This window comes from Solanum verrucosum, unplaced genomic scaffold (assembly GCF_900185275.1).
Source record: "Solanum verrucosum unplaced genomic scaffold, falcon-dt-bn FXZP01000470.1, whole genome shotgun sequence".
In the NCBI taxonomy this organism is placed as follows: Eukaryota; Viridiplantae; Streptophyta; class Magnoliopsida; order Solanales; family Solanaceae; genus Solanum; species Solanum verrucosum.
The window spans coordinates 1-21,581 of NW_026020508.1; the positions used below are offsets into that span (position 1 = coordinate 1).

Genomic DNA, 21,581 nt, shown 5'->3' on the forward strand with positions numbered 1-21,581 from the left:
GGAGTGCGAGTCGACCAAGCTCCTTTAGGTGGGCAAGAGAATGCTCCCCCGGATATGACTAATGGGGAGATTAGAGAGGCTGGCCTGCTCCATGACTACACAATAAAATAGAGATGTGAGGCCTAGGGTGAATGCTATTGAGAGTACCGTGGCCTCAAGGTTGAGGGATTTCACAAGGATGAACCTTCCTACCTTCTATGGTTCTAAGGTAGATGAGGACCCACAAAACTTTATAGATGAGGTGTTTAGGTATTTGGATGCAATGGGAGTGACTCCTAGGGAGAAGGCGGACTTGGCTTCCTACCAACTCAAGGATGTAGCTCAAGTGTGGTTTGAGCAATGGAGGGATGAGAGACCCATAGGGGCTGACCCAATAGATTGGGGAGTGTTTAAGACGGCCTTTATTGATAGGTGTTTGCCCTTGGAGTTGAGGGAGCAAAAGTTGGCTGAGTTCATGAACCTACGTCAAGGGAATATGAGTGTGAAGGAATACTCTCTCAAGTTTACCCAACTCTCTAAGTATGCTCCTACCTTGGTAGTAAATTTTAGGGCTAGAATGAATAAGTTTGTGATGGGGGTTTCCGGTTTAGTGTAAGAAGAGTGTCGTACGGCCATGCTCCATCATGATATGGATATCTCTAGGCTTATGGTTTATGCTCAACAACTTGAGCAGACAAAGCTTAGGAGGATGAATAGAGATATGAAGAGGGCTAGGCCGAATGATAAAAACCAATCTAGGTCTAAGAAGAGGTTCTATAACCAAGATTCTTCAATGGTCAACAATGATGGGGTGTCTAACGCTAAACCTCAAAGAGGTAATGGAGGTGGTTCTACTTTTGAGAGGCCTAGGTGTGCTACTTGTGGAAAGCAACATTTGGGCAAGTGTCTTGCAGGTACGGATGGACGCTTAGGACGTGGGAGTAAGGGTCATACGATGAGAGATTGCCCTACACTTAAGGCAAAAGGGAAAGAGACCATTCAAGTTGCTCATGATGGCCCGGATCCAAATGCTCCTAAGAGGAACCGTTTCTATATGCTTCAAGCTAAACAGGGATAAGGGAACAAATGAAGGTAAGTCAATTTTCTTTGTTGTTTGATGATAAGCTTAGATGGGTGGGGGATGATGAGTGGAGTAGTAAGGTTGTTGATATCTTTATCTTTTCCTTCTATTCTAATTCAAGCTTGAAAACAAAGAGTTCTTAGTAGCATGTTGCATGTTGGAGTCTTATGTGAATTGAGTTTCCATATTCACGTTATGATGTGCATATTTTAGTTGAATTCTTGTTTAAGTAAATAAATAAGTTTTCATGATTATGTCCCTCATGATTTATATGAATTTATGAAGAATTGTTTAAATTGCTCCACGAGATGCCTAGTTGATCATGCCTTGATGTGATCTTGAATAAGATTTTGAGATAAATTGTATGGAGCCTATAAATGTTGTAATGAGCATGATATGCTATGGAGAAGGAAATTCCTCCAAAGAAATGAGAAGTGGTAAAGTTTTGTGCATATTGAGTGGTAGATGTTATTCCTACTTCCTTGAATTGCATGAAAGTCTTGTTGTAATGCTTTTTTATGTCGAGTTGATGTTTCCTCCTTGATGTGTGCTGTAGTAATTATATTACATGCTTGTTGTGGACTGCTAGTCCTAGAGTCTTTACTTTATAATGTTAATGTGTCATTCGAGGACGAATGTTCCCAAGTGGGGGATATTGTAACATCCCTCAAAATGAAATAGGATAATTGGAGCTTCACATGTGTGTTAGTTAGTAGTTGATAAACTTGTATAAATGTTTGAAAATGAGTTTATAGGTCAGTTTAGTTGAGTTTGAAGTCAAACGTCAAAGAGACGTTCGAAAACTAGTCGTTTGCGTGCTAGTGTGTTCTAGTGTGTCTTGCATGTTTTTATGTGTCGTATGAAGTCTAAAATCAGTGATGGTGACCCTACTATCCTAATAGGCATGTTTAGGGTCCCAACGTCCGGGTACGACTCCCCAAGGACCAGCCTAAGGGTCCTTGGAGAGGACCCAAACGTTGGCATAAAAGGCTGCCTAGGCAGTATGTTTGGCGGTCTTGTTTGACGCCCAGGGTGACGCCTCGTCAGGCCATTGACGCCCCGTCAAAAGGGGGCGTAGCTCCACACGTAGTTGTGGAAGCTTAGCCCCCAAATGTTGAGCCTCTGATTAATTGGTGAAGGTTGAGGTATGCATGGTAACTGCACTTTGTGTGACCTTAAGGTGGTGCCTTAGCAGGGTGAGATGGTATGGGACGTTGCCCATACATTGCACAAAGGAATTTGCTTAAGGGTTACTTAAGGTGGAGGTCCAAGGCAAGAAGGTAAAGGTAAATGGGTTATGTATGTTTATGATGTATTGCGAAGCATATGACTTTGTATTGTTGGTTGTGACTTATATGGTGCCTATTAAGTTGATGTTCATGAGATTTTATCAAAATGGCATGAAAGCGTAACTTCCAAACAAATGTCCTTTTTAGCATGTTTTGCATATCCTCATTCTTAGTACGTGTTTTGTACTAACCCCTTTCTTCTATTTTACTACAAGTGTAGGTTGTGGTAATTAGGAGGAGATTGTGCTTTGGAGTTGCTTGGATTGCTTCACTCTTCCAAGTCTTTGTTATGTCCTCAAGATTCGAGGACTATGTTTAGAAGTTTCTTAGTCATTGTAATAGACACTTAAGTTTCATTTCATTTGTAAAGGGCCGTGTCCCTTAGTACGTTTAAGTTCTTGTCTAAGATTGGCTAAAGAGACTTAGTAGTTCCGCTTGCGTATTGTTGTTTTCAAATGTTGATGACTCTTGAAGTCTTATGGTTTTATTTAATAAAAGTTTTAAATTCTTATTGATTTTTATTATCTATGCGATGAATGAATGCTAAGGCTTGTATAAGACCTCCGAGAGGTTGAATATGCATGTAACGGCTAAGGGGTGCTCTCGGGTCGTTACAAACTTGGTATCAGAGCATAAGGTTTTAAAGTTACTTTTAGGTGCAAAGTCTCGAAAGCCACGTCCAGCAGAGTCGTATTCATAGGTGTGAGTCGCGACACATCTATGAGCGAGGATAGGATAGAAGTTTCACTTTCTTTCATTATTCTTGATGTCGTGCCTTAGAGTTTGGTCTATAAGTGTCCTTTTCATAATCCATCTCTTGTGTTTATAGGATATGAATACGAGGGCTAATCGGAGGAGAGCGGAAGAGGAGATAGATGATGGGAGAGTTCCTCCCCAAGGAGTGCGAGTCGACCAAGCTCCTTTAGGTGGGCAAGAGAATGCTCCCCCGGATATGACTAATGGGGAGATTAGAGAGGCTGGCCTGCTCCATGACTACACAATAAAATAGAGATGTGAGGCCTAGGGTGAATGCTATTGAGAGTACCGTGGCCTCAAGGTTGAGGGATTTCACAAGGATGAACCTTCCTACCTTCTATGGTTCTAAGGTAGATGAGGACCCACAAAACTTTATAGATGAGGTGTTTAGGTATTTGGATGCAATGGGAGTGACTCCTAGGGAGAAGGCGGACTTGGCTTCCTACCAACTCAAGGATGTAGCTCAAGTGTGGTTTGAGCAATGGAGGGATGAGAGACCCATAGGGGCTGACCCAATAGATTGGGGAGTGTTTAAGACGGCCTTTATTGATAGGTGTTTGCCCTTGGAGTTGAGGGAGCAAAAGTTGGCTGAGTTCATGAACCTACGTCAAGGGAATATGAGTGTGAAGGAATACTCTCTCAAGTTTACCCAACTCTCTAAGTATGCTCCTACCTTGGTAGTAAATTTTAGGGCTAGAATGAATAAGTTTGTGATGGGGGTTTCCGGTTTAGTGTAAGAAGAGTGTCGTACGGCCATGCTCCATCATGATATGGATATCTCTAGGCTTATGGTTTATGCTCAACAACTTGAGCAGACAAAGCTTAGGAGGATGAATAGAGATATGAAGAGGGCTAGGCCGAATGATAAAAACCAATCTAGGTCTAAGAAGAGGTTCTATAACCAAGATTCTTCAATGGTCAACAATGATGGGGTGTCTAACGCTAAACCTCAAAGAGGTAATGGAGGTGGTTCTACTTTTGAGAGGCCTAGGTGTGCTACTTGTGGAAAGCAACATTTGGGCAAGTGTCTTGCAGGTACGGATGGACGCTTAGGACGTGGGAGTAAGGGTCATACGATGAGAGATTGCCCTACACTTAAGGCAAAAGGGAAAGAGACCATTCAAGTTGCTCATGATGGCCCGGATCCAAATGCTCCTAAGAGGAACCGTTTCTATATGCTTCAAGCTAAACAGGGATAAGGGAACAAATGAAGGTAAGTCAATTTTCTTTGTTGTTTGATGATAAGCTTAGATGGGTGGGGGATGATGAGTGGAGTAGTAAGGTTGTTGATATCTTTATCTTTTCCTTCTATTCTAATTCAAGCTTGAAAACAAAGAGTTCTTAGTAGCATGTTGCATGTTGGAGTCTTATGTGAATTGAGTTTCCATATTCACGTTATGATGTGCATATTTTAGTTGAATTCTTGTTTAAGTAAATAAATAAGTTTTCATGATTATGTCCCTCATGATTTATATGAATTTATGAAGAATTGTTTAAATTGCTCCACGAGATGCCTAGTTGATCATGCCTTGATGTGATCTTGAATAAGATTTTGAGATAAATTGTATGGAGCCTATAAATGTTGTAATGAGCATGATATGCTATGGAGAAGGAAATTCCTCCAAAGAAATGAGAAGTGGTAAAGTTTTGTGCATATTGAGTGGTAGATGTTATTCCTACTTCCTTGAATTGCATGAAAGTCTTGTTGTAATGCTTTTTTATGTCGAGTTGATGTTTCCTCCTTGATGTGTGCTGTAGTAATTATATTACATGCTTGTTGTGGACTGCTAGTCCTAGAGTCTTTACTTTATAATGTTAATGTGTCATTCGAGGACGAATGTTCCCAAGTGGGGGATATTGTAACATCCCTCAAAATGAAATAGGATAATTGGAGCTTCACATGTGTGTTAGTTAGTAGTTGATAAACTTGTATAAATGTTTGAAAATGAGTTTATAGGTCAGTTTAGTTGAGTTTGAAGTCAAACGTCAAAGAGACGTTCGAAAACTAGTCGTTTGCGTGCTAGTGTGTTCTAGTGTGTCTTGCATGTTTTTATGTGTCGTATGAAGTCTAAAATCAGTGATGGTGACCCTACTATCCTAATAGGCATGTTTAGGGTCCCAACGTCCGGGTACGACTCCCCAAGGACCAGCCTAAGGGTCCTTGGAGAGGACCCAAACGTTGGCATAAAAGGCTGCCTAGGCAGTATGTTTGGCGGTCTTGTTTGACGCCCAGGGTGACGCCTCGTCAGGCCATTGACGCCCCGTCAAAAGGGGGCGTAGCTCCACACGTAGTTGTGGAAGCTTAGCCCCCAAATGTTGAGCCTCTGATTAATTGGTGAAGGTTGAGGTATGCATGGTAACTGCACTTTGTGTGACCTTAAGGTGGTGCCTTAGCAGGGTGAGATGGTATGGGACGTTGCCCATACATTGCACAAAGGAATTTGCTTAAGGGTTACTTAAGGTGGAGGTCCAAGGCAAGAAGGTAAAGGTAAATGGGTTATGTATGTTTATGATGTATTGCGAAGCATATGACTTTGTATTGTTGGTTGTGACTTATATGGTGCCTATTAAGTTGATGTTCATGAGATTTTATCAAAATGGCATGAAAGCGTAACTTCCAAACAAATGTCCTTTTTAGCATGTTTTGCATATCCTCATTCTTAGTACGTGTTTTGTACTAACCCCTTTCTTCTATTTTACTACAAGTGTAGGTTGTGGTAATTAGGAGGAGATTGTGCTTTGGAGTTGCTTGGATTGCTTCACTCTTCCAAGTCTTTGTTATGTCCTCAAGATTCGAGGACCATGTTTAGAAGTTTCTTAGTCATTGTAATAGACACTTAAGTTTCATTTCATTTGTAAAGGGCCGTGTCCCTTAGTACGTTTAAGTTCTTGTCTAAGATTGGCTAAAGAGACTTAGTAGTTCCGCTTGCGTATTGTTGTTTTCAAATGTTGATGACTCTTGAAGTCTTATGGTTTTATTTAATAAAAGTTTTAAATTCTTATTGATTTTTATTATCTATGCGATGAATGAATGCTAAGGCTTGTATAAGACCTCCGAGAGGTTGAATATGCATGTAACGGCTAAGGGGTGCTCTCGGGTCGTTACAAACTTGGTATCAGAGCATAAGGTTTTAAAGTTACTTTTAGGTGCAAAGTCTCGAAAGCCACGTCCAGCAGAGTCGTATTCATAGGTGTGAGTCGCGACACATCTATGAGCGAGAGCTATAGGATGATAGAAGTTTCACTTTCTTTCATTATTCTTGATGTCGTGCCTTAGAGTTTGGTCTATAAGTGTCCTTTTCATAATCCATCTCTTGTGTTTATAGGATATGAATACGAGGGCTAATCGGAGGAGAGCGGAAGAGGAGATAGATGATGGGAGAGTTCCTCCCCAAGGAGTGCGAGTCGACCAAGCTCCTTTAGGTGGGCAAGAGAATGCTCCCCCGGATATGACTAATGGGGAGATTAGAGAGGCTGGCCTGCTCCATGACTACACAATAAAATAGAGATGTGAGGCCTAGGGTGAATGCTATTGAGAGTACCGTGGCCTCAAGGTTGAGGGATTTCACAAGGATGAACCTTCCTACCTTCTATGGTTCTAAGGTAGATGAGGACCCACAAAACTTTATAGATGAGGTGTTTAGGTATTTGGATGCAATGGGAGTGACTCCTAGGGAGAAGGCGGACTTGGCTTCCTACCAACTCAAGGATGTAGCTCAAGTGTGGTTTGAGCAATGGAGGGATGAGAGACCCATAGGGGCTGACCCAATAGATTGGGGAGTGTTTAAGACGGCCTTTATTGATAGGTGTTTGCCCTTGGAGTTGAGGGAGCAAAAGTTGGCTGAGTTCATGAACCTACGTCAAGGGAATATGAGTGTGAAGGAATACTCTCTCAAGTTTACCCAACTCTCTAAGTATGCTCCTACCTTGGTAGTAAATTTTAGGGCTAGAATGAATAAGTTTGTGATGGGGGTTTCCGGTTTAGTGTAAGAAGAGTGTCGTACGGCCATGCTCCATCATGATATGGATATCTCTAGGCTTATGGTTTATGCTCAACAACTTGAGCAGACAAAGCTTAGGAGGATGAATAGAGATATGAAGAGGGCTAGGCCGAATGATAAAAACCAATCTAGGTCTAAGAAGAGGTTCTATAACCAAGATTCTTCAATGGTCAACAATGATGGGGTGTCTAACGCTAAACCTCAAAGAGGTAATGGAGGTGGTTCTACTTTTGAGAGGCCTAGGTGTGCTACTTGTGGAAAGCAACATTTGGGCAAGTGTCTTGCAGGTACGGATGGACGCTTAGGACGTGGGAGTAAGGGTCATACGATGAGAGATTGCCCTACACTTAAGGCAAAAGGGAAAGAGACCATTCAAGTTGCTCATGATGGCCCGGATCCAAATGCTCCTAAGAGGAACCGTTTCTATATGCTTCAAGCTAAACAGGGATAAGGGAACAAATGAAGGTAAGTCAATTTTCTTTGTTGTTTGATGATAAGCTTAGATGGGTGGGGGATGATGAGTGGAGTAGTAAGGTTGTTGATATCTTTATCTTTTCCTTCTATTCTAATTCAAGCTTGAAAACAAAGAGTTCTTAGTAGCATGTTGCATGTTGGAGTCTTATGTGAATTGAGTTTCCATATTCACGTTATGATGTGCATATTTTAGTTGAATTCTTGTTTAAGTAAATAAATAAGTTTTCATGATTATGTCCCTCATGATTTATATGAATTTATGAAGAATTGTTTAAATTGCTCCACGAGATGCCTAGTTGATCATGCCTTGATGTGATCTTGAATAAGATTTTGAGATAAATTGTATGGAGCCTATAAATGTTGTAATGAGCATGATATGCTATGGAGAAGGAAATTCCTCCAAAGAAATGAGAAGTGGTAAAGTTTTGTGCATATTGAGTGGTAGATGTTATTCCTACTTCCTTGAATTGCATGAAAGTCTTGTTGTAATGCTTTTTTATGTCGAGTTGATGTTTCCTCCTTGATGTGTGCTGTAGTAATTATATTACATGCTTGTTGTGGACTGCTAGTCCTAGAGTCTTTACTTTATAATGTTAATGTGTCATTCGAGGACGAATGTTCCCAAGTGGGGGATATTGTAACATCCCTCAAAATGAAATAGGATAATTGGAGCTTCACATGTGTGTTAGTTAGTAGTTGATAAACTTGTATAAATGTTTGAAAATGAGTTTATAGGTCAGTTTAGTTGAGTTTGAAGTCAAACGTCAAAGAGACGTTCGAAAACTAGTCGTTTGCGTGCTAGTGTGTTCTAGTGTGTCTTGCATGTTTTTATGTGTCGTATGAAGTCTAAAATCAGTGATGGTGACCCTACTATCCTAATAGGCATGTTTAGGGTCCCAACGTCCGGGTACGACTCCCCAAGGACCAGCCTAAGGGTCCTTGGAGAGGACCCAAACGTTGGCATAAAAGGCTGCCTAGGCAGTATGTTTGGCGGTCTTGTTTGACGCCCAGGGTGACGCCTCGTCAGGCCATTGACGCCCCGTCAAAAGGGGGCGTAGCTCCACACGTAGTTGTGGAAGCTTAGCCCCCAAATGTTGAGCCTCTGATTAATTGGTGAAGGTTGAGGTATGCATGGTAACTGCACTTTGTGTGACCTTAAGGTGGTGCCTTAGCAGGGTGAGATGGTATGGGACGTTGCCCATACATTGCACAAAGGAATTTGCTTAAGGGTTACTTAAGGTGGAGGTCCAAGGCAAGAAGGTAAAGGTAAATGGGTTATGTATGTTTATGATGTATTGCGAAGCATATGACTTTGTATTGTTGGTTGTGACTTATATGGTGCCTATTAAGTTGATGTTCATGAGATTTTATCAAAATGGCATGAAAGCGTAACTTCCAAACAAATGTCCTTTTTAGCATGTTTTGCATATCCTCATTCTTAGTACGTGTTTTGTACTAACCCCTTTCTTCTATTTTACTACAAGTGTAGGTTGTGGTAATTAGGAGGAGATTGTGCTTTGGAGTTGCTTGGATTGCTTCACTCTTCCAAGTCTTTGTTATGTCCTCAAGATTCGAGGACCATGTTTAGAAGTTTCTTAGTCATTGTAATAGACACTTAAGTTTCATTTCATTTGTAAAGGGCCGTGTCCCTTAGTACGTTTAAGTTCTTGTCTAAGATTGGCTAAAGAGACTTAGTAGTTCCGCTTGCGTATTGTTGTTTTCAAATGTTGATGACTCTTGAAGTCTTATGGTTTTATTTAATAAAAGTTTTAAATTCTTATTGATTTTTATTATCTATGCGATGAATGAATGCTAAGGCTTGTATAAGACCTCCGAGAGGTTGAATATGCATGTAACGGCTAAGGGGTGCTCTCGGGTCGTTACAAACTTGGTATCAGAGCATAAGGTTTTAAAGTTACTTTTAGGTGCAAAGTCTCGAAAGCCACGTCCAGCAGAGTCGTATTCATAGGTGTGAGTCGCGACACATCTATGAGCGAGAGGCTATAGGATGATAGAAGTTTCACTTTCTTTCATTATTCTTGATGTCGTGCCTTAGAGTTTGGTCTATAAGTGTCCTTTTCATAATCCATCTCTTGTGTTTATAGGATATGAATACGAGGGCTAATCGGAGGAGAGCGGAAGAGGAGATAGATGATGGGAGAGTTCCTCCCCAAGGAGTGCGAGTCGACCAAGCTCCTTTAGGTGGGCAAGAGAATGCTCCCCCGGATATGACTAATGGGGAGATTAGAGAGGCTGGCCTGCTCCATGACTACACAATAAAATAGAGATGTGAGGCCTAGGGTGAATGCTATTGAGAGTACCGTGGCCTCAAGGTTGAGGGATTTCACAAGGATGAACCTTCCTACCTTCTATGGTTCTAAGGTAGATGAGGACCCACAAAACTTTATAGATGAGGTGTTTAGGTATTTGGATGCAATGGGAGTGACTCCTAGGGAGAAGGCGGACTTGGCTTCCTACCAACTCAAGGATGTAGCTCAAGTGTGGTTTGAGCAATGGAGGGATGAGAGACCCATAGGGGCTGACCCAATAGATTGGGGAGTGTTTAAGACGGCCTTTATTGATAGGTGTTTGCCCTTGGAGTTGAGGGAGCAAAAGTTGGCTGAGTTCATGAACCTACGTCAAGGGAATATGAGTGTGAAGGAATACTCTCTCAAGTTTACCCAACTCTCTAAGTATGCTCCTACCTTGGTAGTAAATTTTAGGGCTAGAATGAATAAGTTTGTGATGGGGGTTTCCGGTTTAGTGTAAGAAGAGTGTCGTACGGCCATGCTCCATCATGATATGGATATCTCTAGGCTTATGGTTTATGCTCAACAACTTGAGCAGACAAAGCTTAGGAGGATGAATAGAGATATGAAGAGGGCTAGGCCGAATGATAAAAACCAATCTAGGTCTAAGAAGAGGTTCTATAACCAAGATTCTTCAATGGTCAACAATGATGGGGTGTCTAACGCTAAACCTCAAAGAGGTAATGGAGGTGGTTCTACTTTTGAGAGGCCTAGGTGTGCTACTTGTGGAAAGCAACATTTGGGCAAGTGTCTTGCAGGTACGGATGGACGCTTAGGACGTGGGAGTAAGGGTCATACGATGAGAGATTGCCCTACACTTAAGGCAAAAGGGAAAGAGACCATTCAAGTTGCTCATGATGGCCCGGATCCAAATGCTCCTAAGAGGAACCGTTTCTATATGCTTCAAGCTAAACAGGGATAAGGGAACAAATGAAGGTAAGTCAATTTTCTTTGTTGTTTGATGATAAGCTTAGATGGGTGGGGGATGATGAGTGGAGTAGTAAGGTTGTTGATATCTTTATCTTTTCCTTCTATTCTAATTCAAGCTTGAAAACAAAGAGTTCTTAGTAGCATGTTGCATGTTGGAGTCTTATGTGAATTGAGTTTCCATATTCACGTTATGATGTGCATATTTTAGTTGAATTCTTGTTTAAGTAAATAAATAAGTTTTCATGATTATGTCCCTCATGATTTATATGAATTTATGAAGAATTGTTTAAATTGCTCCACGAGATGCCTAGTTGATCATGCCTTGATGTGATCTTGAATAAGATTTTGAGATAAATTGTATGGAGCCTATAAATGTTGTAATGAGCATGATATGCTATGGAGAAGGAAATTCCTCCAAAGAAATGAGAAGTGGTAAAGTTTTGTGCATATTGAGTGGTAGATGTTATTCCTACTTCCTTGAATTGCATGAAAGTCTTGTTGTAATGCTTTTTTATGTCGAGTTGATGTTTCCTCCTTGATGTGTGCTGTAGTAATTATATTACATGCTTGTTGTGGACTGCTAGTCCTAGAGTCTTTACTTTATAATGTTAATGTGTCATTCGAGGACGAATGTTCCCAAGTGGGGGATATTGTAACATCCCTCAAAATGAAATAGGATAATTGGAGCTTCACATGTGTGTTAGTTAGTAGTTGATAAACTTGTATAAATGTTTGAAAATGAGTTTATAGGTCAGTTTAGTTGAGTTTGAAGTCAAACGTCAAAGAGACGTTCGAAAACTAGTCGTTTGCGTGCTAGTGTGTTCTAGTGTGTCTTGCATGTTTTTATGTGTCGTATGAAGTCTAAAATCAGTGATGGTGACCCTACTATCCTAATAGGCATGTTTAGGGTCCCAACGTCCGGGTACGACTCCCCAAGGACCAGCCTAAGGGTCCTTGGAGAGGACCCAAACGTTGGCATAAAAGGCTGCCTAGGCAGTATGTTTGGCGGTCTTGTTTGACGCCCAGGGTGACGCCTCGTCAGGCCATTGACGCCCCGTCAAAAGGGGGCGTAGCTCCACACGTAGTTGTGGAAGCTTAGCCCCCAAATGTTGAGCCTCTGATTAATTGGTGAAGGTTGAGGTATGCATGGTAACTGCACTTTGTGTGACCTTAAGGTGGTGCCTTAGCAGGGTGAGATGGTATGGGACGTTGCCCATACATTGCACAAAGGAATTTGCTTAAGGGTTACTTAAGGTGGAGGTCCAAGGCAAGAAGGTAAAGGTAAATGGGTTATGTATGTTTATGATGTATTGCGAAGCATATGACTTTGTATTGTTGGTTGTGACTTATATGGTGCCTATTAAGTTGATGTTCATGAGATTTTATCAAAATGGCATGAAAGCGTAACTTCCAAACAAATGTCCTTTTTAGCATGTTTTGCATATCCTCATTCTTAGTACGTGTTTTGTACTAACCCCTTTCTTCTATTTTACTACAAGTGTAGGTTGTGGTAATTAGGAGGAGATTGTGCTTTGGAGTTGCTTGGATTGCTTCACTCTTCCAAGTCTTTGTTATGTCCTCAAGATTCGAGGACCATGTTTAGAAGTTTCTTAGTCATTGTAATAGACACTTAAGTTTCATTTCATTTGTAAAGGGCCGTGTCCCTTAGTACGTTTAAGTTCTTGTCTAAGATTGGCTAAAGAGACTTAGTAGTTCCGCTTGCGTATTGTTGTTTTCAAATGTTGATGACTCTTGAAGTCTTATGGTTTTATTTAATAAAAGTTTTAAATTCTTATTGATTTTTATTATCTATGCGATGAATGAATGCTAAGGCTTGTATAAGACCTCCGAGAGGTTGAATATGCATGTAACGGCTAAGGGGTGCTCTCGGGTCGTTACAAACTTGGTATCAGAGCATAAGGTTTTAAAGTTACTTTTAGGTGCAAAGTCTCGAAAGCCACGTCCAGCAGAGTCGTATTCATAGGTGTGAGTCGCGACACATCTATGAGCGAGAGGCTATAGGATGATAGAAGTTTCACTTTCTTTCATTATTCTTGATGTCGTGCCTTAGAGTTTGGTCTATAAGTGTCCTTTTCATAATCCATCTCTTGTGTTTATAGGATATGAATACGAGGGCTAATCGGAGGAGAGCGGAAGAGGAGATAGATGATGGGAGAGTTCCTCCCCAAGGAGTGCGAGTCGACCAAGCTCCTTTAGGTGGGCAAGAGAATGCTCCCCCGGATATGACTAATGGGGAGATTAGAGAGGCTGGCCTGCTCCATGACTACACAATAAAATAGAGATGTGAGGCCTAGGGTGAATGCTATTGAGAGTACCGTGGCCTCAAGGTTGAGGGATTTCACAAGGATGAACCTTCCTACCTTCTATGGTTCTAAGGTAGATGAGGACCCACAAAACTTTATAGATGAGGTGTTTAGGTATTTGGATGCAATGGGAGTGACTCCTAGGGAGAAGGCGGACTTGGCTTCCTACCAACTCAAGGATGTAGCTCAAGTGTGGTTTGAGCAATGGAGGGATGAGAGACCCATAGGGGCTGACCCAATAGATTGGGGAGTGTTTAAGACGGCCTTTATTGATAGGTGTTTGCCCTTGGAGTTGAGGGAGCAAAAGTTGGCTGAGTTCATGAACCTACGTCAAGGGAATATGAGTGTGAAGGAATACTCTCTCAAGTTTACCCAACTCTCTAAGTATGCTCCTACCTTGGTAGTAAATTTTAGGGCTAGAATGAATAAGTTTGTGATGGGGGTTTCCGGTTTAGTGTAAGAAGAGTGTCGTACGGCCATGCTCCATCATGATATGGATATCTCTAGGCTTATGGTTTATGCTCAACAACTTGAGCAGACAAAGCTTAGGAGGATGAATAGAGATATGAAGAGGGCTAGGCCGAATGATAAAAACCAATCTAGGTCTAAGAAGAGGTTCTATAACCAAGATTCTTCAATGGTCAACAATGATGGGGTGTCTAACGCTAAACCTCAAAGAGGTAATGGAGGTGGTTCTACTTTTGAGAGGCCTAGGTGTGCTACTTGTGGAAAGCAACATTTGGGCAAGTGTCTTGCAGGTACGGATGGACGCTTAGGACGTGGGAGTAAGGGTCATACGATGAGAGATTGCCCTACACTTAAGGCAAAAGGGAAAGAGACCATTCAAGTTGCTCATGATGGCCCGGATCCAAATGCTCCTAAGAGGAACCGTTTCTATATGCTTCAAGCTAAACAGGGATAAGGGAACAAATGAAGGTAAGTCAATTTTCTTTGTTGTTTGATGATAAGCTTAGATGGGTGGGGGATGATGAGTGGAGTAGTAAGGTTGTTGATATCTTTATCTTTTCCTTCTATTCTAATTCAAGCTTGAAAACAAAGAGTTCTTAGTAGCATGTTGCATGTTGGAGTCTTATGTGAATTGAGTTTCCATATTCACGTTATGATGTGCATATTTTAGTTGAATTCTTGTTTAAGTAAATAAATAAGTTTTCATGATTATGTCCCTCATGATTTATATGAATTTATGAAGAATTGTTTAAATTGCTCCACGAGATGCCTAGTTGATCATGCCTTGATGTGATCTTGAATAAGATTTTGAGATAAATTGTATGGAGCCTATAAATGTTGTAATGAGCATGATATGCTATGGAGAAGGAAATTCCTCCAAAGAAATGAGAAGTGGTAAAGTTTTGTGCATATTGAGTGGTAGATGTTATTCCTACTTCCTTGAATTGCATGAAAGTCTTGTTGTAATGCTTTTTTATGTCGAGTTGATGTTTCCTCCTTGATGTGTGCTGTAGTAATTATATTACATGCTTGTTGTGGACTGCTAGTCCTAGAGTCTTTACTTTATAATGTTAATGTGTCATTCGAGGACGAATGTTCCCAAGTGGGGGATATTGTAACATCCCTCAAAATGAAATAGGATAATTGGAGCTTCACATGTGTGTTAGTTAGTAGTTGATAAACTTGTATAAATGTTTGAAAATGAGTTTATAGGTCAGTTTAGTTGAGTTTGAAGTCAAACGTCAAAGAGACGTTCGAAAACTAGTCGTTTGCGTGCTAGTGTGTTCTAGTGTGTCTTGCATGTTTTTATGTGTCGTATGAAGTCTAAAATCAGTGATGGTGACCCTACTATCCTAATAGGCATGTTTAGGGTCCCAACGTCCGGGTACGACTCCCCAAGGACCAGCCTAAGGGTCCTTGGAGAGGACCCAAACGTTGGCATAAAAGGCTGCCTAGGCAGTATGTTTGGCGGTCTTGTTTGACGCCCAGGGTGACGCCTCGTCAGGCCATTGACGCCCCGTCAAAAGGGGGCGTAGCTCCACACGTAGTTGTGGAAGCTTAGCCCCCAAATGTTGAGCCTCTGATTAATTGGTGAAGGTTGAGGTATGCATGGTAACTGCACTTTGTGTGACCTTAAGGTGGTGCCTTAGCAGGGTGAGATGGTATGGGACGTTGCCCATACATTGCACAAAGGAATTTGCTTAAGGGTTACTTAAGGTGGAGGTCCAAGGCAAGAAGGTAAAGGTAAATGGGTTATGTATGTTTATGATGTATTGCGAAGCATATGACTTTGTATTGTTGGTTGTGACTTATATGGTGCCTATTAAGTTGATGTTCATGAGATTTTATCAAAATGGCATGAAAGCGTAACTTCCAAACAAATGTCCTTTTTAGCATGTTTTGCATATCCTCATTCTTAGTACGTGTTTTGTACTAACCCCTTTCTTCTATTTTACTACAAGTGTAGGTTGTGGTAATTAGGAGGAGATTGTGCTTTGGAGTTGCTTGGATTGCTTCACTCTTCCAAGTCTTTGTTATGTCCTCAAGATTCGAGGACCATGTTTAGAAGTTTCTTAGTCATTGTAATAGACACTTAAGTTTCATTTCATTTGTAAAGGGCCGTGTCCCTTAGTACGTTTAAGTTCTTGTCTAAGATTGGCTAAAGAGACTTAGTAGTTCCGCTTGCGTATTGTTGTTTTCAAATGTTGATGACTCTTGAAGTCTTATGGTTTTATTTAATAAAAGTTTTAAATTCTTATTGATTTTTATTATCTATGCGATGAATGAATGCTAAGGCTTGTATAAGACCTCCGAGAGGTTGAATATGCATGTAACGGCTAAGGGGTGCTCTCGGGTCGTTACAAACTTGGTATCAGAGCATAAGGTTTTAAAGTTACTTTTAGGTGCAAAGTCTCGAAAGCCACGTCCAGCAGAGTCGTATTCATAGGTGTGAGTCGCGACACATCTATGAGCGAGAGGCTATAGGATGATAGAAGTTTCACTTTCTTTCATTATTCTTGATGTCGTGCCTTAGAGTTTGGTCTATAAGTGTCCTTTTCATAATCCATCTCTTGTGTTTATAGGATATGAATACGAGGGCTAATCGGAGGAGAGCGGAAGAGGAGATAGATGATGGGAGAGTTCCTCCCCAAGGAGTGCGAGTCGACCAAGCTCCTTTAGGTGGGCAAGAGAATGCTCCCCCGGATATGACTAATGGGGAGATTAGAGAGGCTGGCCTGCTCCATGACTACACAATAAAATAGAGATGTGAGGCCTAGGGTGAATGCTATTGAGAGTACCGTGGCCTCAAGGTTGAGGGATTTCACAAGGATGAACCTTCCTACCTTCTATGGTTCTAAGGTAGATGAGGACCCACAAAACTTTATAGATGAGGTGTTTAGGTATTTGGATGCAATGGGAGTGACTCCTAGGGAGAAGGCGGACTTGGCTTCCTACCAACTCAAGGATGTAGCTCAAGTGTGGTTTGAGCAATGGAGGGATGAGAGACCCATAGGGGCTGACCCAATAGATTGGGGAGTGTTTAAGACGGCCTTTATTGATAGGTGTTTGCCCTTGGAGTTGAGGGAGCAAAAGTTGGCTGAGTTCATGAACCTACGTCAAGGGAATATGAGTGTGAAGGAATACTCTCTCAAGTTTACCCAACTCTCTAAGTATGCTCCTACCTTGGTAGTAAATTTTAGGGCTAGAATGAATAAGTTTGTGATGGGGGTTTCCGGTTTAGTGTAAGAAGAGTGTCGTACGGCCATGCTCCATCATGATATGGATATCTCTAGGCTTATGGTTTATGCTCAACAACTTGAGCAGACAAAGCTTAGGAGGATGAATAGAGATATGAAGAGGGCTAGGCCGAATGATAAAAACCAATCTAGGTCTAAGAAGAGGTTCTATAACCAAGATTCTTCAATGGTCAACAATGATGGGGTGTCTAACGCTAAACCTCAAAGAGGTAATGGAGGTGGTTCTACTTTTGAGAGGCCTAGGTGTGCTACTTGTGGAAAGCAACATTTGGGCAAGTGTCTTGCAGGTACGGATGGACGCTTAGGACGTGGGAGTAAGGGTCATACGATGAGAGATTGCCCTACACTTAAGGCAAAAGGGAAAGAGACCATTCAAGTTGCTCATGATGGCCCGGATCCAAATGCTCCTAAGAGGAACCGTTTCTATATGCTTCAAGCTAAACAGGGATAAGGGAACAAATGAAGGTAAGTCAATTTTCTTTGTTGTTTGATGATAAGCTTAGATGGGTGGGGGATGATGAGTGGAGTAGTAAGGTTGTTGATATCTTTATCTTTTCCTTCTATTCTAATTCAAGCTTGAAAACAAAGAGTTCTTAGTAGCATGTTGCATGTTGGAGTCTTATGTGAATTGAGTTTCCATATTCACGTTATGATGTGCATATTTTAGTTGAATTCTTGTTTAAGTAAATAAATAAGTTTTCATGATTATGTCCCTCATGATTTATATGAATTTATGAAGAATTGTTTAAATTGCTCCACGAGATGCCTAGTTGATCATGCCTTGATGTGATCTTGAATAAGATTTTGAGATAAATTGTATGGAGCCTATAAATGTTGTAATGAGCATGATATGCTATGGAGAAGGAAATTCCTCCAAAGAAATGAGAAGTGGTAAAGTTTTGTGCATATTGAGTGGTAGATGTTATTCCTACTTCCTTGAATTGCATGAAAGTCTTGTTGTAATGCTTTTTTATGTCGAGTTGATGTTTCCTCCTTGATGTGTGCTGTAGTAATTATATTACATGCTTGTTGTGGACTGCTAGTCCTAGAGTCTTTACTTTATAATGTTAATGTGTCATTCGAGGACGAATGTTCCCAAGTGGGGGATATTGTAACATCCCTCAAAATGAAATAGGATAATTGGAGCTTCACATGTGTGTTAGTTAGTAGTTGATAAACTTGTATAAATGTTTGAAAATGAGTTTATAGGTCAGTTTAGTTGAGTTTGAAGTCAAACGTCAAAGAGACGTTCGAAAACTAGTCGTTTGCGTGCTAGTGTGTTCTAGTGTGTCTTGCATGTTTTTATGTGTCGTATGAAGTCTAAAATCAGTGATGGTGACCCTACTATCCTAATAGGCATGTTTAGGGTCCCAACGTCCGGGTACGACTCCCCAAGGACCAGCCTAAGGGTCCTTGGAGAGGACCCAAACGTTGGCATAAAAGGCTGCCTAGGCAGTATGTTTGGCGGTCTTGTTTGACGCCCAGGGTGACGCCTCGTCAGGCCATTGACGCCCCGTCAAAAGGGGGCGTAGCTCCACACGTAGTTGTGGAAGCTTAGCCCCCAAATGTTGAGCCTCTGATTAATTGGTGAAGGTTGAGGTATGCATGGTAACTGCACTTTGTGTGACCTTAAGGTGGTGCCTTAGCAGGGTGAGATGGTATGGGACGTTGCCCATACATTGCACAAAGGAATTTGCTTAAGGGTTACTTAAGGTGGAGGTCCAAGGCAAGAAGGTAAAGGTAAATGGGTTATGTATGTTTATGATGTATTGCGAAGCATATGACTTTGTATTGTTGGTTGTGACTTATATGGTGCCTATTAAGTTGATGTTCATGAGATTTTATCAAAATGGCATGAAAGCGTAACTTCCAAACAAATGTCCTTTTTAGCATGTTTTGCATATCCTCATTCTTAGTACGTGTTTTGTACTAACCCCTTTCTTCTATTTTACTACAAGTGTAGGTTGTGGTAATTAGGAGGAGATTGTGCTTTGGAGTTGCTTGGATTGCTTCACTCTTCCAAGTCTTTGTTATGTCCTCAAGATTCGAGGACCATGTTTAGAAGTTTCTTAGTCATTGTAATAGACACTTAAGTTTCATTTCATTTGTAAAGGGCCGTGTCCCTTAGTACGTTTAAGTTCTTGTCTAAGATTGGCTAAAGAGACTTAGTAGTTCCGCTTGCGTATTGTTGTTTTCAAATGTTGATGACTCTTGAAGTCTTATGGTTTTATTTAATAAAAGTTTTAAATTCTTATTGATTTTTATTATCTATGCGATGAATGAATGCTAAGGCTTGTATAAGACCTCCGAGAGGTTGAATATGCATGTAACGGCTAAGGGGTGCTCTCGGGTCGTTACAAACTTGGTATCAGAGCATAAGGTTTTAAAGTTACTTTTAGGTGCAAAGTCTCGAAAGCCACGTCCAGCAGAGTCGTATTCATAGGTGTGAGTCGCGACACATCTATGAGCGAGAGGCTATAGGATGATAGAAGTTTCACTTTCTTTCATTATTCTTGATGTCGTGCCTTAGAGTTTGGTCTATAAGTGTCCTTTTCATAATCCATCTCTTGTGTTTATAGGATATGAATACGAGGGCTAATCGGAGGAGAGCGGAAGAGGAGATAGATGATGGGAGAGTTCCTCCCCAAGGAGTGCGAGTCGACCAAGCTCCTTTAGGTGGGCAAGAGAATGCTCCCCCGGATATGACTAATGGGGAGATTAGAGAGGCTGGCCTGCTCCATGACTACACAATAAAATAGAGATGTGAGGCCTAGGGTGAATGCTATTGAGAGTACCGTGGCCTCAAGGTTGAGGGATTTCACAAGGATGAACCTTCCTACCTTCTATGGTTCTAAGGTAGATGAGGACCCACAAAACTTTATAGATGAGGTGTTTAGGTATTTGGATGCAATGGGAGTGACTCCTAGGGAGAAGGCGGACTTGGCTTCCTACCAACTCAAGGATGTAGCTCAAGTGTGGTTTGAGCAATGGAGGGATGAGAGACCCATAGGGGCTGACCCAATAGATTGGGGAGTGTTTAAGACGGCCTTTATTGATAGGTGTTTGCCCTTGGAGTTGAGGGAGCAAAAGTTGGCTGAGTTCATGAACCTACGTCAAGGGAATATGAGTGTGAAGGAATACTCTCTCAAGTTTACCCAACTCTCTAAGTATGCTCCTACCTTGGTAGTAAATTTTAGGGCTAGAATGAATAAGTTTGTGATGGGGGTTTCCGGTTTAGTGTAAGAAGAGTGTCGTACGGCCATGCTCCATCATGATATGGATATCTCTAGGCTTATGGTTTATGCTCAACAACTTGAGCAGACAAAGCTTAGGAGGATGAATAGAGATATGAAGAGGGCTAGGCCGAATGATAAAAACCAATCTAGGTCTAAGAAGAGGTTCTATAACCAAGATTCTTCAATGGTCAACAATGATGGGGTGTCTAACGCTAAACCTCAAAGAGGTAATGGAGGTGGTTCTACTTTTGAGAGGCCTAGGTGTGCTACTTGTGGAAAGCAACATTTGGGCAAGTGTCTTGCAGGTACGGATGGACGCTTAGGACGTGGGAGTAAGGGTCATACGATGAGAGATTGCCCTACACTTAAGGCAAAAGGGAAAGAGACCATTCAAGTTGCTCATGATGGCCCGGATCCAAATGCTCCTAAGAGGAACCGTTTCTATATGCTTCAAGCTAAACAGGGATAAGGGAACAAATGAAGGTAAGTCAATTTTCTTTGTTGTTTGATGATAAGCTTAGATGGGTGGGGGATGATGAGTGGAGTAGTAAGGTTGTTGATATCTTTATCTTTTCCTTCTATTCTAATTCAAGCTTGAAAACAAAGAGTTCTTAGTAGCATGTTGCATGTTGGAGTCTTATGTGAATTGAGTTTCCATATTCACGTTATGATGTGCATATTTTAGTTGAATTCTTGTTTAAGTAAATAAATAAGTTTTCATGATTATGTCCCTCATGATTTATATGAATTTATGAAGAATTGTTTAAATTGCTCCACGAGATGCCTAGTTGATCATGCCTTGATGTGATCTTGAATAAGATTTTGAGATAAATTGTATGGAGCCTATAAATGTTGTAATGAGCATGATATGCTATGGAGAAGGAAATTCCTCCAAAGAAATGAGAAGTGGTAAAGTTTTGTGCATATTGAGTGGTAGATGTTATTCCTACTTCCTTGAATTGCATGAAAGTCTTGTTGTAATGCTTTTTTATGTCGAGTTGATGTTTCCTCCTTGATGTGTGCTGTAGTAATTATATTACATGCTTGTTGTGGACTGCTAGTCCTAGAGTCTTTACTTTATAATGTTAATGTGTCATTCGAGGACGAATGTTCCCAAGTGGGGGATATTGTAACATCCCTCAAAATGAAATAGGATAATTGGAGCTTCACATGTGTGTTAGTTAGTAGTTGATAAACTTGTATAAATGTTTGAAAATGAGTTTATAGGTCAGTTTAGTTGAGTTTGAAGTCAAACGTCAAAGAGACGTTCGAAAACTAGTCGTTTGCGTGCTAGTGTGTTCTAGTGTGTCTTGCATGTTTTTATGTGTCGTATGAAGTCTAAAATCAGTGATGGTGACCCTACTATCCTAATAGGCATGTTTAGGGTCCCAACGTCCGGGTACGACTCCCCAAGGACCAGCCTAAGGGTCCTTGGAGAGGACCCAAACGTTGGCATAAAAGGCTGCCTAGGCAGTAT

General features: G+C 41.1%; 7 protein-coding genes across 7 annotated transcripts; all 7 read left to right on the forward strand.

Moving 5' to 3' along the window:
• The first annotated feature begins 178 nt into the window (after nt 1-178).
• Nucleotides 179-1,057, forward strand: LOC125809565 (uncharacterized). The gene is made up of 2 exons (XM_049489150.1): nt 179-535; nt 674-1,057. The coding sequence occupies exons 1-2, from the start codon at nt 179-181 to the stop codon at nt 1,055-1,057; spliced, it is 741 nt and encodes a 246-aa protein (XP_049345107.1).
• Nucleotides 1,058-3,425: 2,368 nt separating this feature from the next.
• On the forward strand, nt 3,426-4,304 carry LOC125809566 (uncharacterized). The gene is made up of 2 exons (XM_049489151.1): nt 3,426-3,782; nt 3,921-4,304. Exons 1-2 carry the CDS (start codon nt 3,426-3,428, stop codon nt 4,302-4,304), a joined length of 741 nt encoding a protein of 246 aa, XP_049345108.1.
• Nucleotides 4,305-6,678: 2,374 nt separating this feature from the next.
• On the forward strand, nt 6,679-7,557 carry LOC125809568 (uncharacterized). The gene is made up of 2 exons (XM_049489152.1): nt 6,679-7,035; nt 7,174-7,557. The coding sequence occupies exons 1-2, from the start codon at nt 6,679-6,681 to the stop codon at nt 7,555-7,557; spliced, it is 741 nt and encodes a 246-aa protein (XP_049345109.1).
• Nucleotides 7,558-9,932: 2,375 nt separating this feature from the next.
• Nucleotides 9,933-10,811, forward strand: LOC125809569 (uncharacterized). The gene is made up of 2 exons (XM_049489153.1): nt 9,933-10,289; nt 10,428-10,811. Exons 1-2 carry the CDS (start codon nt 9,933-9,935, stop codon nt 10,809-10,811), a joined length of 741 nt encoding a protein of 246 aa, XP_049345110.1.
• A 2,375-nt stretch (nt 10,812-13,186) lies between these two features.
• Nucleotides 13,187-14,065, forward strand: LOC125809570 (uncharacterized). The gene is made up of 2 exons (XM_049489154.1): nt 13,187-13,543; nt 13,682-14,065. Exons 1-2 carry the CDS (start codon nt 13,187-13,189, stop codon nt 14,063-14,065), a joined length of 741 nt encoding a protein of 246 aa, XP_049345111.1.
• A 2,375-nt stretch (nt 14,066-16,440) lies between these two features.
• LOC125809571 (uncharacterized) lies at nt 16,441-17,319 on the forward strand. Its single transcript, XM_049489155.1, has 2 exons — nt 16,441-16,797; nt 16,936-17,319. The coding sequence occupies exons 1-2, from the start codon at nt 16,441-16,443 to the stop codon at nt 17,317-17,319; spliced, it is 741 nt and encodes a 246-aa protein (XP_049345112.1).
• A 2,375-nt stretch (nt 17,320-19,694) lies between these two features.
• On the forward strand, nt 19,695-20,573 carry LOC125809572 (uncharacterized). Its single transcript, XM_049489156.1, has 2 exons — nt 19,695-20,051; nt 20,190-20,573. Exons 1-2 carry the CDS (start codon nt 19,695-19,697, stop codon nt 20,571-20,573), a joined length of 741 nt encoding a protein of 246 aa, XP_049345113.1.
• Nucleotides 20,574-21,581: the final 1,008 nt, after the last annotated feature.